The following is a 14,625-nucleotide window of genomic DNA, read 5'->3' as shown; positions in this document are numbered from 1 at the left end:
CTTCCTCGGCGAATCTATGTCTATTGTCTCTGCCGTATCCGTATGCAAGTATGTGTTCTCTAAGCAGACGAATCGGGAGAGTCTCGCATTTTGTTGCATATTCCAATGTCTACCATGGCAGCCATGGTTTCAGCTGTCTCATCTGATGTGTAGTTTCTCGACTAGCAGTAGCTAATTTCATTGAAAGGCTCAAGATACTGTCGACGAGGTGCGCATCTGACTCTTGGCCTCCTCTGAAGCTGCTTGCCATAAGGACAGAGTCTTCAGCCTTGAAAACGTTTCCCATGTGTCCACGCTTGATGGGGAAGGAGAACGGCCTTGGTTTTAGTTGCTTTGGAGGTTCATGTGCACGAATGATCTGCCGTTTATGGTATGATGCTACCTTCAAACGCTTTCTGGACGGCCATGTAGTGACTATTCGCAGCAAAACGGAAACCTTTCTCTGGCTGTCCGATGCATCTCGAGATAAGGTCATAGAAAAGATGGCGAGGACGAAGCGAGAGCTACTTGTAAGCATCTACTTTAACATATTCCGGGCTTACTCCAGAGAGTGCATGTACATAGTAGGCACATGTTGATCGCCAAAGCCTGTGTAGATACCTAGGTAAGTGACCTATCAAGATTGAATCGAAGACGTCTCTAAGGAGGCTACAATTTTACGAAACGTCTGAAAAAGCAAGATATGAACCCATCACCTCTACCCCAAGAGATTCTGAACATCATATGCTTTGTCAGTTTTGCCACCCATACTTTACACTTCCATAGTACTCATTTCATGTTTCTATGATGGTTATGAGTGTCTCTGATCTAGAGGACGTTCAAGACCAATAGAATCATTTCTGCTGGCATCTACGTTCGTCAATGTAGCCCTCTCAAACGAAATACCACGAACTCTACGTATTCAAGGCCCATGAAGTGGCTGCTGTGTCTTACATGGTCTTTTACCCTACTGACCTTTCATTGGATTCTTTGAAAAGCACCCTGACTTGGATACATGTAAACGTGTACTACGGCTCAAGAACCGTTGATCTCTGGAGGAGCTCGCGGCAAGGGTCAAAGAAGTTCTGTTGGCCGAATGACCCCTTACATCGAAAGTAGTTGAGAATTGAAATTGAATTCAATAACCTGGCCTCTTGTCTCCAAGCAGTTGTCAGATCAATCCAAGGATTGTACGCCACGTCCGTCAGCCGCAACGATGATTAGGACTCCCAATACCGAGCCAGAATAGTTGAGCTTCAGGACTTAGCATGGATTGCAGGGAGCTGTTGAGCCGCCGCTCGTTGTGTACTGGTTTCCCATATTGCGACTCCGTGTTGTTTGACCCAGGTATCTAGAATGGTTTAGATGGTCTCAATCTCATTGGAGAAAGTATGGTACTTTCTGCCTCATCAGGCCCGTCGCAATTTGGTCGCTGGTGTGTTCCTGATCTCTTTGCAAGTCTCAGTGTCTTTGTCAATTTCAGTCGGTTGCGCTGGATCCTATCGAGGAAACCGACCTTGATAACTGGCTCTAGAACCCCTCAGGTCATCCTTGGGTATGTGATGGTCTCGTCTTGTGAACGTAACCTCGAGAATTTTGACTCGTGGATTTTGATGAAGAGCAGGAGATCGAATCCGAGAACGACAATGATGGAAACCTCGATATAGGGCGAATTGATCTGATCGAACGAGTACCAGGCTCTGTGAGAATTATTTGTTAGTATATGTTCACAAAGGGCTTTGGGGCTTTGAGTAGACTGCCGTTGGACGATGACGGTGTAGCTGAACGGCGTCTTGTACTATTTCGACAAAGGTGACGATAGCAGGATGGTTTACGTAAAGTAGGTGGGCATGAGGGAGCATGTTGAAGAAATGACTTGAGATATACGGGACGATGCCGGACTGTTGCACTGACTTAGGTATGGTAAGCAAAAGCCCCGGAGGGTTCGAGATTTCCGAGATTTTCGAGTAGGGCTTCGTGTTCTTCGCTCGGAGGACATTGCTGATTCTCGCCTTCTATCCTGATTACAATCATACGAATACTTGATTCCATCGGAACAGAGTAAAGGGGTTCGCCTGAAGTACGAAGTCGGTTTTCTCCAGTCTATGGTGTGGTCCTGGGTTTGAAGATGGATATCGATCAGTTCTGCCTGTGAATATGTACTGACATTCTCCTTCTAGTACCAAAAGGCATATGATATATTCAAAGACTCGAAGTGATGAGCCTGATTACTTACAGCTTGTTTGTTTGTGGGATTTGGCACCCGATGTCTGTTATCATGGTACCAGAACTATCGTGTGGAGGATAGATCATGGCCAGATCTCTGACTGTTGAAGGACTGGGACAGATTTGTTGTGTCTATTTTGCCGCATATACTACAATTGTACGAGTGGAAGCGTCAAAGTAGTAACATCATGTAATGTTGAGTTGTGAGAGCCACTGGCAGAAGCGCAGACGAAAGTGTCAACAACTACGTGAGAACAGCTACTTCGGAAGAACCTAGAGGACTATGCTCCCCTTCTCTGTGAGATGCAAGAGATCGTATCAGAGGCATAGTGATGACCATTCGGCGTCCCTGGGAACCCTCAAGTTTACACAAGTCTTGGAAGGCCGAGACAACCGAGGAAGTTCGGCCACTCTACAGCCTCTGGTTCGTCAGTTTCTCACCGCAAGGTACGTAACTTTACGGTGATGATCCTTCCTCGGTCTCAAGCAGTGTTATGGTCGTCTGCTATTTCAATGAATGCAGCCTTGCGGCGCAGACATGCAGCCCTATTCTTCAGGCCACCCGTAAACTCCCTGTTCCTCATCCAAGGACCAAGCAAAAGCACGTAGGCCTGACCAACAAGGTATCACCAGGGTCTGGGTGACTTGTTGGATCTGTGGGATCATGATGGAGGCTGGGCGACTTTGCACGTTTTGGGCTTGGTTTGCGAATCTGCCGCAATTCCCATCGAGATGGAGGGGCGACCAAGGGGGATAGTGGGCAGCAAAAGGACAGGAGGCGATTGAACATGGGCTACAAGCAGGCAGACCAGACAGACTTCCAAGAACCGACGGCGTGGCACGGCGGGCGAAGATGCAGGTAGGTTCAACCCAACTATCGGGAATTTGTGTCGTTGAAATTAGCTTCAGTTCTCGTTCAATCGGACACAGGAGAGGTGATCGTCGCCCAATGGCACGCCGTAGAAGGGTCGAGGATGCCGAGGTTCGATCCGAGGGAGGGGGTTGGAAGGATGGCTTGTCAGGTCTAGACTGGGAAGTTTGATGTCCTACCTTAGTCTGAGCCTCTGAGGGGAAATCTATAATGGTTGTCCGCCGTCCGGGCGGTTGCTCGTGGAGGGTGTGGTGGCGTGTATGCATCCTAAGATCCTCAATAGGTAGGAGTCGGGAACCTAGACTCGGGGAGAAAGTGTGCATGATCTGTGGAGGGATGTACACTATCTGCGGCGACGCCAATGCTGCTTGGCTCGTTCTATTTCTTGTTGTTTGGTAGCACGGCGAGGCATGCAGGGCGAAATTGAAGAGGGTGGCATCGAATCACCTGGTCCTCAAGGGTCCATGCTCGCACAGCTCGCCCCAACGCCAACGCAAGGGAGACTGAAGACGATGTCTGAACCGCGGTCACGGTAGTGGAATCTTTACACGTTCACACGTTGTTGGGATGATGTGCGCTAGGACGCTTGAGACAGCAGTCACAGACTCACAGACACGAAGACCGCCATGTCGGGAACAGGGGTGGAACAGCCACGGGGAAGGGGAGGAGGCGAGTTAACGACAGCTCATCTCCCTGCTAATCTGATTGGGAATGCCTCTTCGATGCTTTCGACGACTGTTGACGACGGACAAGACGGCAACATGGCTATAAACGTCCGGATAGGACAGGTTGTGGGTGGCACGCGGCTTTTGCCAAGATCGATGGAGGCATCTTGGCGTCCGGTGGCAGACGGCGTCTCTCGATCACCTAGGAAGTTTGGCGTCCTTTGGCTCGGGTTCGACGGACTGCGTCTAATGAGGTCTCGAAGCCCTCGAAGCCTCCTTGAGTCCTCAGGTGGACTGGGACGGCGGACTTGTGCTACGGAGTACGCGACTCACACGGAGCGCGGCAATTGAATTTTGCTTCATTTCGTGAAGGTTCGTGGGCAGCACACTCGATTCAGTCACCGGCGCCAACAAACGAATTTCAGTTTTTCGCAAGCGCGTGCGTAAGGTAGGTACCCATGGTTCGTCCACCGTTCGAAGTTCGAGGGTCAACAAACCTCCTCGTTCGTCGTCTCATTCTTTCGGTGTCTTATTCTTGCCGTCATTCCAGCGCAGGTTCGGGACGAGTCACCCGGGAGATGGGTACAACTTTTCAGTCAAGAAAATGACAGATGCCACGGCCACGGATATCCCCCATGTCTGCTGCGTCTGGAGGTGACATGGCATGAGATGGAGCACGCTCCACAGGGTTATGTCACTCTTTCTGCGAGATACCCTGAGCAGTGTGTCATCAAGCCTGAAGAAGAAGCATATCACTTCCTGTCGGTGTCCTTACACCCTGGCTCGTATCTCCATTCCCCATGTACGCCTCCGTATGTCCCGTCGATCTTCTTTGCTTCTTCCCCCTCACTCTTTCTATCTCTCTCCGTCTCTCTCTCACTATTCTACCTTACCGACGGGGTCGCGTAGCATCACAAAAAGACCCGAAGAGGGGCAGAGACATTGGAATAGCATCCATACTTCGTCCCTATTGCCAGAAGAGTGGACTGCCAGATTTCCCAACCCCAACCCCATCTCCATGCCGCGCTGCGCCTAGTACATTCTCGGGTCTCATCGCGTGGGCTTGCATGCCTTAGTCTCAGCTTCGCGTCTAGAACCGAATTGGGCAATCCGCCGGCAGACGATCCAATCGCATACCCGCCAAGTCGCTCCGGCGCACAGTACCGAGTCGACCGGCCGAACCATGATCACTTCTGACCTTTTTATTCATCGTGTCTTTCTATCTTATGAGTGGACATTTCAAAGAGTGAATGACCGACACACGTCCCCTCCTGGGGTCTCTCATAGCCCATCAACCCATGTCCGATGGATGAATGATGGGCCAAGGGCCCCCTTTCCCCGGCTTTCTTCCCACTAGGCTCGGCGGACTTCTCCTCACCACCCACACGGGACGTGGAGGCTCCAGCTTTCCTCCACACGCACATCGTGCGTTTACCCCGCAGCCAAAGGCCGGGACGAATCCACTTTGAACCTTTGGTACCCCGGATTCGAGCTCTTGTGGCTAGCCGCACGCTGTGCCGCTGTATTTTTGGTGAGCATAGTTGAGTCAAGTGAGTGGATTTGAGCGAGAGAGGTGAGTGTGAGTGAGAACGAGATTGAGATTAAGAGTGAGAGGGATCTGGGGTGTTGAGACTCACTCTCAATATCAGCTGTAGACATGGGAAATTACCGAACAATCAGTATCTCTATTTCTGCAATTCTGCAATTCAGCAGACTATTCGGGTATGCGTGCCTCTATTACCTGCCGTTTCAATACCAATCTACATGCCATCACCGTCTTTGGCTGGACCCGTCTCCCGGTGTCTGGATGTCTTGTCTCTGACGGCTAGAGGGAAAACCGATGCCGCATACCACACCCTTTCCGTGGCTCTTGGTTCCAACTTCTCATCCTAATGCGGCACTGCGGCCACGCCCTTGCCCTTCAGTCTTGGCTTCCTTCGAACGAGTCGACAACTCGACAGGCTTCTTCCTAGGCTTGCTTGCCGCCACCCTCGGTATCTTCTTGTCTTGTTTTGAGTTTGATTGGCTCCCCCGCAGCAAGAGGACAGCAGCATCGGGGGTGGTCCCCCCATCCCAGGGCGGGGGAGATATGGGGACGTGTGTCTGCTAAGGCTCATTTCGTCTGTGTTTTTTCTGGGGAACATGGGGAAAATGAACGCCGGTGGTTTGGATGGCTTCAAGGCCTTGTCTGGTCTTGGATTCTTGGGTCTTTGGATCCACCGTCCTGGGTGCTTTCGTGTATGTCTTGTCTTACGGACCAGGGGGGCGGGGGTGGGTGAAAAGAAGGGGGTTGTAGTCGTCGTCGACTTGCTGTCTTTTCGCGGGGAACTGGGGCTGGACCCGAACGGATACAAAAAGGCTGTGTGCGGATCGTTATCGAATCGTCGTGTCATCCGATGCTACTCTCAGGATCTTTGTGTTGCTTGAGTAGATAACCTCGAGAGTTCCCCCCTCTTGACTTTGGGTTGTTTGTTCCACATCCTTATTCGAACGGCATTCCTCAGTCCTGCGTCGGCGTTGATTAGAAGGCCCAGACCTCTTTCTCGATTGACCCCCTCCCTTGGTCAAACTCAATAAGTGACGCACAATCTGCAGCTTCTGTGCGCCGTCGACACCAGTCCCTCGTCTTTCACTTCTTCGACGAATCATTCACAGCGAGCTTCGATCAACGACACAACCGCCCAACATGGATCGTCCCGTCTCAGACCCCGAGAAGGCAGGCTTCGAGCACAGTGACCACATCAGAACCAGCTCCATCAACGACTCCCATGATCTCGACATTGACCATGGCTTCACTGCTGAGGAGCAGCGCAAGATCATTCGCCGAGTCGACCGAAGACTCGTCGTCACTGTCGGTGCCATGTACTGCGTGTCATTGATGGATCGTACCAACTTGTCTGCGGCCGCCATTGCAGGCATGACCAAGGAATTGGGTCTCTATCTCGACAACCGATACGTGAGTTGAACTCGATGACTGTGTGTATGGTCGATGAGGGTGGACAGCTGACCATTGACTTCAACAGAGCATTGCTTCCCTCCTCTTCTTCATTCCGTACATTATCTTCCAGCCGCCCTCGACCATCATTGTTCGCAAGATTGGACCTCGTCTTCACCTTGGTGGACTTACCCTCTTGTGGGGTGCTGTGATGATCGGTATGGGTTTCTCAGCAAAGTACACACACTTGTATGCATGCAGAATTCTCCTGGGTGTTCTCGAGGCCGGATTCTTCCCCAGTTGTGTCTACCTTCTCAGCACATGGTACACCAGATGTAAGTTGGCACCGCTGATGCTGCCTCCACGACCGGACTTCTGACCATGAACAGATGAGGTCGGAAAGCGATACTCCGTCTTCTACCTTCTCGGCTGCGTCGCTTCCGCCTTCTCCGGTATTCTCGCTTTCGGTCTGATGCAGCTCAACGGCCAACAGGGCCTGACTGGATGGCGCTGGATCTTCATCATCGAAGGTGCTCTCACCTGCGTGCTCGGCCTCGCAGGCTACTGGCTCCTCGTCGACTTCCCCGACTCCAAGAAGCGCAAGGACTGGAACTTCCTCGGCGAGCGTGAGCGTGCCTGGATCGTCGCGCGCGTGAACCGTGATCGCGGTGACGCCCACATTCCCGCCTTCAACCTCAAGAGATTCCTCGGTGCCGGCGCCGACTGGAGAATCTGGGCCTACGCCATGATCTTCTTCAACACCACCACCGTCTCGTACGCGCTTGCATACTTCTTGCCCATCATTCTGCAGGTCAACATGGGCTTCGACGTTGGTGCCGCGCAGTGCCTCGTCGCGCCGCCTTATGCCTTTGCCGGTATCGTCATGTTCGCGACCGCGTGGTTGGGTGATAGAATGAAGTTCCGTGGTCCCGTCATTCTCATCAACATGCTCTTCTGCATCGTTGGTCTTCCCATCATGGGTTTCCACTCCAGCGCGGCGGTGCGCTACTTTGGCGTCTTCCTGACCACGGCCGGTGCCAACTCCAACGTCCCTGCTGTGATGGCGTACCAGGCAAACAACATCCGTGGCCAGTGGAAGCGAGCTTTCTGCAGTGCGACTCTTGTCTCGTTCGGTGGTATCGGAGGTATTGCCGGTAGCTTGCTCTTCCGTGAGCAGGACAAGCCTCACTACCGCCCGGGCATGTACGCCTGCATTGCGTGCAGCTTGTTGACGTGCATTTTGGTCAGCTTGTTGACTGTTGACGCCTACTTCAAGAACAAGAAGGCCGACAGGGGCGAGAAGGAGCTTGAGGCTGATGATGTAAGTGTTTCCCACAAGACTCTTCTTGGATTAGGACCGATTGCTAACCAGAATGTGCAGGAGGGTGCTCAGCCTGGTTTCCGCTATACCTACTAAGGGATATTCTGTGGGTGGATCAGCGTGCTTTATGATTAATGAAAGAGATTATGACAATCTCCAGCGGGATTTGGTGGGATTCAAGGGACAAGGTGCTCAGCGTCATGAGAATATACTATCCGTGTAGCAAGGCTTGTGCCAGTGAATAATACCGAGCGAGAGCTCTTGAATGAAATTTGGGTGCGAACAGTTGCGACCTCCCATGGTGTTTAAGTAAGTCAGTGATATTGCGCCATCCTGTGAGGAATAGTAATCGTTCCGTGATCGACGCAAGTGCCGAGGCATGCGACGGCAGACAGACGAGAGGTGCGTTATTGGTGGCTGCGGGATTCGTGAAGAAACGTTGGAGACGGCGGCGCTAGGCGCCGTGAGCGATGCGTGGTTGGCCGGCGAGGGCTCCGGTGGCTCGGGCTACGCCGTCTAAGTCTCGGCGCCGGCGTCGTGCATTGGACCTTTGGCATGTATGTAAGCCCTACGGCTCCAAGGATTAGTCTTCCTGTCATCATGTGGCTGGGTAGAAGCATTTACATGGTTCTGCCTGCACATGTTAAGCTTGAATGATGGGGCCGGCACCGGCAACTTCCCTTGAGTGACACGTTGCTTCAAGGGAAAGATGGTTGGGATATGGACTCGAAAGGCGGCCTCAAGCCTTGAGAACATGTATGCTTCATTCATATCGACATATTCTGGGAGAGCACATGGGCAATTCCAAGTGTCAATTACCTCACTAGATCATATCTTCCGCCTATGACTGAAGAGTTCAGTGGGAACGAGCTATTATTGGGCACCAGTGAGGGTTTCCGTACTCCTGTTGAAGACCTGACGGCAGTAATTTCTGGCTATGAATGTATTCCTCCTAGGCTCGCGATCTTAACGGCAACAACGCAATCATTGAGGATAGGGCTTTGACTGGTGAGAAAATCCATGCCTCCAATGGAGGGTGAACAAATCTTGCACCACATCGCCTCTGCCAACTGCTGTTCAATATCGAGGATGCTCACACGAATGGTCAAGCCGTCTCTCCTTGACCAAGATCAGTTGAAAGTTTTGCTATGCTGACTTACATCGAAATGAAGACTGAGAAAATGAGGATCATCGGGCCTGAGCTTGCACACATACTCATAGCTCTGATAAACCTTGGAGGGGCATCCAGAGGCCAGAGTTGAGACGGCATTAATGGCACGGCTAGCTAGCCTTTTGACGGCCGTGTCAAGATGTTCCTGAGAAGGGTTCGTGCCATTCCAATCCCATGTAGTTGGCGCACTCGCACACGATTATGCCCACGCGAACCGCTCGAACCCTTTTCCTGTCCTAAACCAGGGACAACAGACGATGGGCCTTGTAAACAGCTGCTGTAAGTGTGAAGTCATTGGGGTAGGTAGCACGGTAGTACGTGATGAAGTTACTTATTGAGTGAGTGAAAATGATGATGGCTTCACATCGATACGTCATGTCATAGTCAGTTGTGCATACCACTCGTATAAGCCTACGTGTGTTGTACAAACGCATGCCAGGATACATGTTAATCCGACTTCCAGAGGCCTCACACTCGCGAATCTATGAGACGACATGTGGGCGGATTCATAGTCGCAGGCTGCAGCCAGAAAAGTAGCTCCTAGCCAAGCGCAAACTTGACATCGGCTCAAGCATTGGCAAGCGGTAAAAGAAATGGACAGCTTGGCTTGCTCGGGCCAAGATGCAAATTGTGTGGGGGATGAACAGGACTGGATTTGGAAGGGAGAGACTTTAGGGGCATTTTTTGCAGAATGTTAGCTCTTGAGCGTGGTATGGCTGAGCTTGCTAGGCGGGCCGGGTTCAAAATGATAGCTTGGCAGGGGGAGTAGAGGACATTTGGCATTGGGGCAGTGTTCTTGGGAGGTCTTCTGCCAAATTGCAACTCTGTCCTCTAGTTGTGTTGGTTATCTTGAGTCTTGATCGCGAGTCTTGAGACGTTTCTGACTACAGCATCGTGACAGGTACATTGGCGACTGAGTAAGTCATTGACTAAGATGAGGGAGTACGCAGTACCTATGAGGTGTGAGGTGTGAGGTGTGAGGATGAGTATGAGTGTGAGTGTGAGTGGCAGAGTGCAGTGCGGGTGATTGTGCTGACTGATGCCCGTCGTGCCGTTGCGGGCGGACCGGCGAACCTGGAACGGAAAGTCGGCGACGGGGAACAACAAAATGGGCGAACAACTTTTTTCGACTGGGCATTTCTTAGAGGGTCCACTAGAGAGAGGGGGTGAATGCCTGTCTTGGCCAATGGAAATGCGCTCAATGCTGTTATGCCACGATGGGAAAGTGCGATACGTACCTGGCTGACGAATGGGAAGGAGCTGGATGGGATGTGGAACGTGCAGGGCAGGCGGGAGCAGCTGCCACCTGCACTCCCGGGTCCCGTCTGCAGATTCCCAGAGTCGTAGAGAAGGAGCCGACAAGTCACAAGCACTGCAACAGCAATAGAAGGCAGGTGTGAGGCAGTCAGCAACTGCTCGAACAGACAACAAGAAAACCAAGGTACAACGCGATACAGTTCAATATGAATAGATACTTTGCATCATCCCCCGCGTAATCTGCCCAGGCCTGGTCAATGTTGTCCCTCCCACTTCCATCACAACGGGCGGGCAGTTTGGGTAACGGATTCCCCGGAGAAGTACACCCCAGCAAAATATGTGCGTAACGATACCTTCTAGAGGTCGACCCCACTTGCAATATGGGCGTTACCGAAGCCTCCGGCTCGCTTCCATGTACTCGTACGAAATACGTATGCGTACCTTACCTACGGAGTGCTGTGGAGGTATGTACGGATAGGTAGGCCGTCCAGGTCGGGTTTCTCAGTGTCCGGTGCATCAGCAAAGCCACAATCTAATGGACACGACGACCGGGTCTTTTCCAATTTGGCGCTTCTCTCTCCTTTTCTTTCAAGCCCAGCCCAGCCGTGAGCCTCATTCTTCTTTCGCCATTCTCTCTTTTGCATCCTACATATCTCTATTTGCACGACATATCGCCCCCAAAATCCTCTCCGTCCGACAAAAAACCATCATAGGAGAGGAGGACTGCCTGCACCCAAGGGTCCCGTCGCCGTCCCAAGATAGCTTCTCCCTCCCTCCACTCCCACACCAACCTTACCTTGTCCTCACCCACGGTAACGACCGACCTTTCAAGCCTTGGCCTGACCGAACGACCGACCGATCGAAACCCTCAGACCCCTTCCCGCGACCGTCCCCACGCGCCTCATTGCACCAGTACCGCCACGCTACAACCTCCCCCGTAGACATTCGCTTGCTCTACAGCGTACCTTGCCGCCCACCCGTCTCGTCTCGTCCGGTCCCTATTGTTGCTTACCTTACCTTACCTCACCATCCTCGACGCTTCGTCCGAACCTCGCCAATTGCATTGCGACATCCTCAAGCCCGCCCCGCTCCAAACACTCCAGCCAGGCTCAAGTCTGTGACACGTCTGGCTCCAGCGCGCCCCGACAAGCCCAGCACACCAAGGCTCAGCAGCACAGGGGACGCTTCTGCTATTTCGAAACGCCCGTCATGGCGCGACTTGACTCTTCTACGGCCTCGTTGCCGCTCAAGTCTTTCTCCTCCTTCAAGACACTCGCTGCTGCTGCATACATCCTCACATCGCTTCCCATGGCTCTCGGTCACGAACACGGCGTCAGCCACATCCAAGAGGGCGAGACCGTCTCGCAAGAACCCATCGTAAGCGACCATCACCACCTCACCGAACCAAGAGACTGCACGCACGCAGACTGCCTTCGAGAAAAACTGCCCGACCTCATGAAACACCTCCGAGAAACACGAGAAACAAAAAGGCCAGGAATGCTAACTGACGACAATTGCAGGACACAATACTATGGATTCATATCTTCATCATGATGCTGGCCTTCGGGGTCATCTTCCCCGTCGGCATGGTCTTGGGCGTAAGTGGCGATCCTACCCGGTCTACAAGTTTCTGAACTTCCCAAGAGTTGCTAACGATTGCCTCTCTTTAGATGACCAAGAACCGCTGGCATGTTCCGACTCAAGTCCTCGGCTCCGCCCTCGCCATTGTCGGATATTTCCTCGGCCACATGCATGGCGGAAGACAATTCGTTGCCCATAACGTCCATGCCTCCTTCGCCAACTGGCTCATGATCATCATGGCCTCCCAGGTCGGCTTGGGCATTTACCTCAGGCTGCATCTCGAGAAGGGCATCAACGGTCGTATCCGCCGCTTCATCAAGCCCGCCCACAGCATCTTGGGCAAGGCCTCGCCAGTCTTGGCTTGGACGCAATTCTTGTTTGGCGGCATTACCTCGCTGGGTTTCTGCCAGGGCGACCATCTCGGCCAGTGTTTGGCGCATTTCATCATGGGTAGCGCCTTCATTGCTTACGGAATCATCTTGACCCTGCTTCTCCTCGTTGGACAGCTGTGGGTGCGACGCAGTGGCCGATCCCAGGAATTTTTTGACAGCATTGTTATTGCGGCATGGGGCTGCGTGAACACCTTTACCGAGCATCGATGGGGCACGGAGTGGGTCAGGAACGACTGGCAACATACAACCATGGGTATTATCTGGTGGTGTGCTGGTCTTGTTGGTATCTGGCTCAGTCGGGACCGCGACGGAAACCCCAAGCGCAACTTCATTCCCGGCTTCGTCATTGGTGTCACTGGATGGGCCATGTCTGCCCATCCCCAGGACCTTCCCATCAGCGCCATGACCCACAGCATGTTTGGCAAGACCTTGATGGGTGTCGGCATTACCCGTGTTATTGAGGTTGCCTTCGTTGTCAAGGACGGCGTTGGCGTCTCTGCCGATGGACGCCAAACCAACAGCTGGCAGTTCATTCCTGTCTTCGTAAGTTTTGTATCACCCAAAAGCCGTTGTTTGAGTACTATCTAATGCCTTGTAGCTTTTGTACGCCTCTGGCTTCCTCTTCATGGGTGCCACTGAGGAGCAGATGGAACTTGTCGCCAATTCGGGTCTCGACCACGTGTCGTATATCCTTATCCTCTACTCCTTCGCATTCCTTCTCTTCCTTTTCACCATGATGCTCATTCACCTGTTCGACCGTAACACCAACACCGAAGGCAAGGTCAACCTGGCGAATGGCGTGCCCCTGGCCAACGGTCGCCCCGGTGAAACCCGTCAAGTGCGTGATGCCGAGGAATTCGAGCTCGAGGGCCTTATGAGCGACGACGACGATGACGAGGCCCGCAAAGGCCTGAAGGACGAAGTTGATGACGAGGGAAGCCCTAGCAGCCCTAGCACTATTGGAAAGAACAGTGACAGAGTGGCGCGGTGATGAGTGTAAAAGAGTAGTCTACATTGGCGTTGATTGAATAGATGGGAAAGGCATATCGCATTTCAGGTTCGGCGTTTGGATCCAGGTTGCAGCACATTTCATGGGCAGGAAAGCGTCTCAATAGGACAACAATCTCGATTTGTAGTTTGACATCTTGAAATTTTATCTGCTCGGATCTATCACGATATACAGTTGTCCGAGTAGATGTGGCACATAGAAATACGGTAATATCTCAACAACCCGTTGTGGGCATCATGTATCATGTTCTGGCTTTCTTGCCGAGAGACCGAGCGGCATACAAGTACTGCCACAGAGCCGTGTCTTACTACTTTACTCCCTCCAGGTCTGGCTTCACCTTGATGTACACCGACCTTGGTGAGGCGTGTGGGGTCGGCGAGGGGCGACCTCACCTTAGCGGGGCAGGCCTGGACCCCGACCCTGCATCCCGCCCCGTGTCCCACTTTAAAAAATCCCAGAGCGACGCTCCATCGCATTGCATCCGCTGCCCAGTTTTGACATTCCGTCTTCGACACCGTCTCTCCTCTCCCTCTCCCTACGTCGAATTCCCCAATCCTTTCGACGACACCAAAGACCACCGCCACCATGCCGTCAGTCAAGAACCCCAACGGTCCCTCCAAGAACCGCCTGGCCAACAAGGCCCTCGGCGCCAAGATTGCCCGCCGTAAGAAGTCCGAGGCGAACAAGCACAAGATTGCGAGGACGGACACCATGCGCGGCGCGAGGCCCGGTCTGATGGCCACCAGCGGTCCCAACGCGCCCATGAGCAAGAAGAAGGCCAAGAAGATGGAGAAGAAGATTGCCCATGCGATGAGGAGGAAGATGGAGGCTGAGGGAGAGGTTGTCATGCAGGGTGAGTGCTCCTCGTGCTACTATGGACAAGACTTTGGGGCGGAATGAGACGCTTGAAGTAAGTGGCGACCAAAGCTGACTTTGATTGTTACAGATGTTGAGGAGACTGCCGAGAAGCCCGAGGAGGGAGATATGGAGACGGAGACCATTGCATAGACGTTGGGCGAAGATACGGGAGCAAGGTTGAGGGATGCGAAAGCCCGGAATGGCGTTGCGGGGCACTTCACGGGCAACAGTAGGGAAGGTTCACAAGGAGCAGTCATGGCCATGCTTCGTGAGTAAACCAGTCTACTGCATTCCTGGAAAAATCATCCAACTAACAATCTCTCAAGTCTAACCAAAGTACCACCCAACAACCTAGCCCAA

At 52.6% G+C, this 14,625-nt stretch overlaps 4 protein-coding genes across 4 annotated transcripts; 3 read left to right on the top strand and 1 right to left on the bottom strand.

Annotated features, from left to right (window-relative positions):
- Positions 1 to 1,519: 1,519 nt before the first annotated feature.
- CCOS01_08061 (uncharacterized protein) lies at positions 1,520 to 1,726 on the bottom strand (the record flags this gene model as incomplete). The annotated part of the gene is made up of 1 exon (XM_060456223.1): positions 1,520 to 1,726. A coding segment is annotated over one exon (207 nt), but the record flags the coding sequence as incomplete, so codon positions are not given.
- Positions 1,727 to 6,427: 4,701 nt separating this feature from the next.
- CCOS01_08060 (major facilitator superfamily transporter) lies at positions 6,428 to 8,093 on the top strand (the record flags this gene model as incomplete). Its single annotated transcript, XM_060456222.1, has 4 exons — positions 6,428 to 6,697; positions 6,765 to 7,011; positions 7,066 to 7,997; positions 8,058 to 8,093. The coding sequence occupies 4 exons, from the start codon at positions 6,428 to 6,430 to the stop codon at positions 8,091 to 8,093; spliced, it is 1,485 nt and encodes a 494-aa protein (XP_060312496.1).
- Positions 8,094 to 10,960: 2,867 nt separating this feature from the next.
- On the top strand, positions 10,961 to 13,389 carry CCOS01_08059 (uncharacterized protein; the record flags this gene model as incomplete). The annotated part of the gene is made up of 5 exons (XM_060456221.1): positions 10,961 to 10,977; positions 11,298 to 11,802; positions 11,946 to 12,023; positions 12,096 to 12,941; positions 12,997 to 13,389. The coding sequence occupies 5 exons, from the start codon at positions 10,961 to 10,963 to the stop codon at positions 13,387 to 13,389; spliced, it is 1,839 nt and encodes a 612-aa protein (XP_060312495.1).
- Positions 13,390 to 13,992: 603 nt separating this feature from the next.
- CCOS01_08058 (uncharacterized protein) lies at positions 13,993 to 14,415 on the top strand (the record flags this gene model as incomplete). Its single annotated transcript, XM_060456220.1, has 2 exons — positions 13,993 to 14,260; positions 14,354 to 14,415. 2 exons carry the CDS (start codon positions 13,993 to 13,995, stop codon positions 14,413 to 14,415), a joined length of 330 nt encoding a protein of 109 aa, XP_060312494.1.
- Positions 14,416 to 14,625: the final 210 nt, after the last annotated feature.

The sequence above is a fragment of the Colletotrichum costaricense genome (genome assembly GCF_030867565.1).
Source record: "Colletotrichum costaricense strain IMI 309622 chromosome Unknown Scaffold_8.1, whole genome shotgun sequence".
NCBI classification, from domain to species: domain Eukaryota; kingdom Fungi; phylum Ascomycota; class Sordariomycetes; order Glomerellales; family Glomerellaceae; genus Colletotrichum; species Colletotrichum costaricense.
Note: the sequence above shows the minus strand (reverse complement) of the source record. Positions and strands in the feature narration are given on the sequence as shown.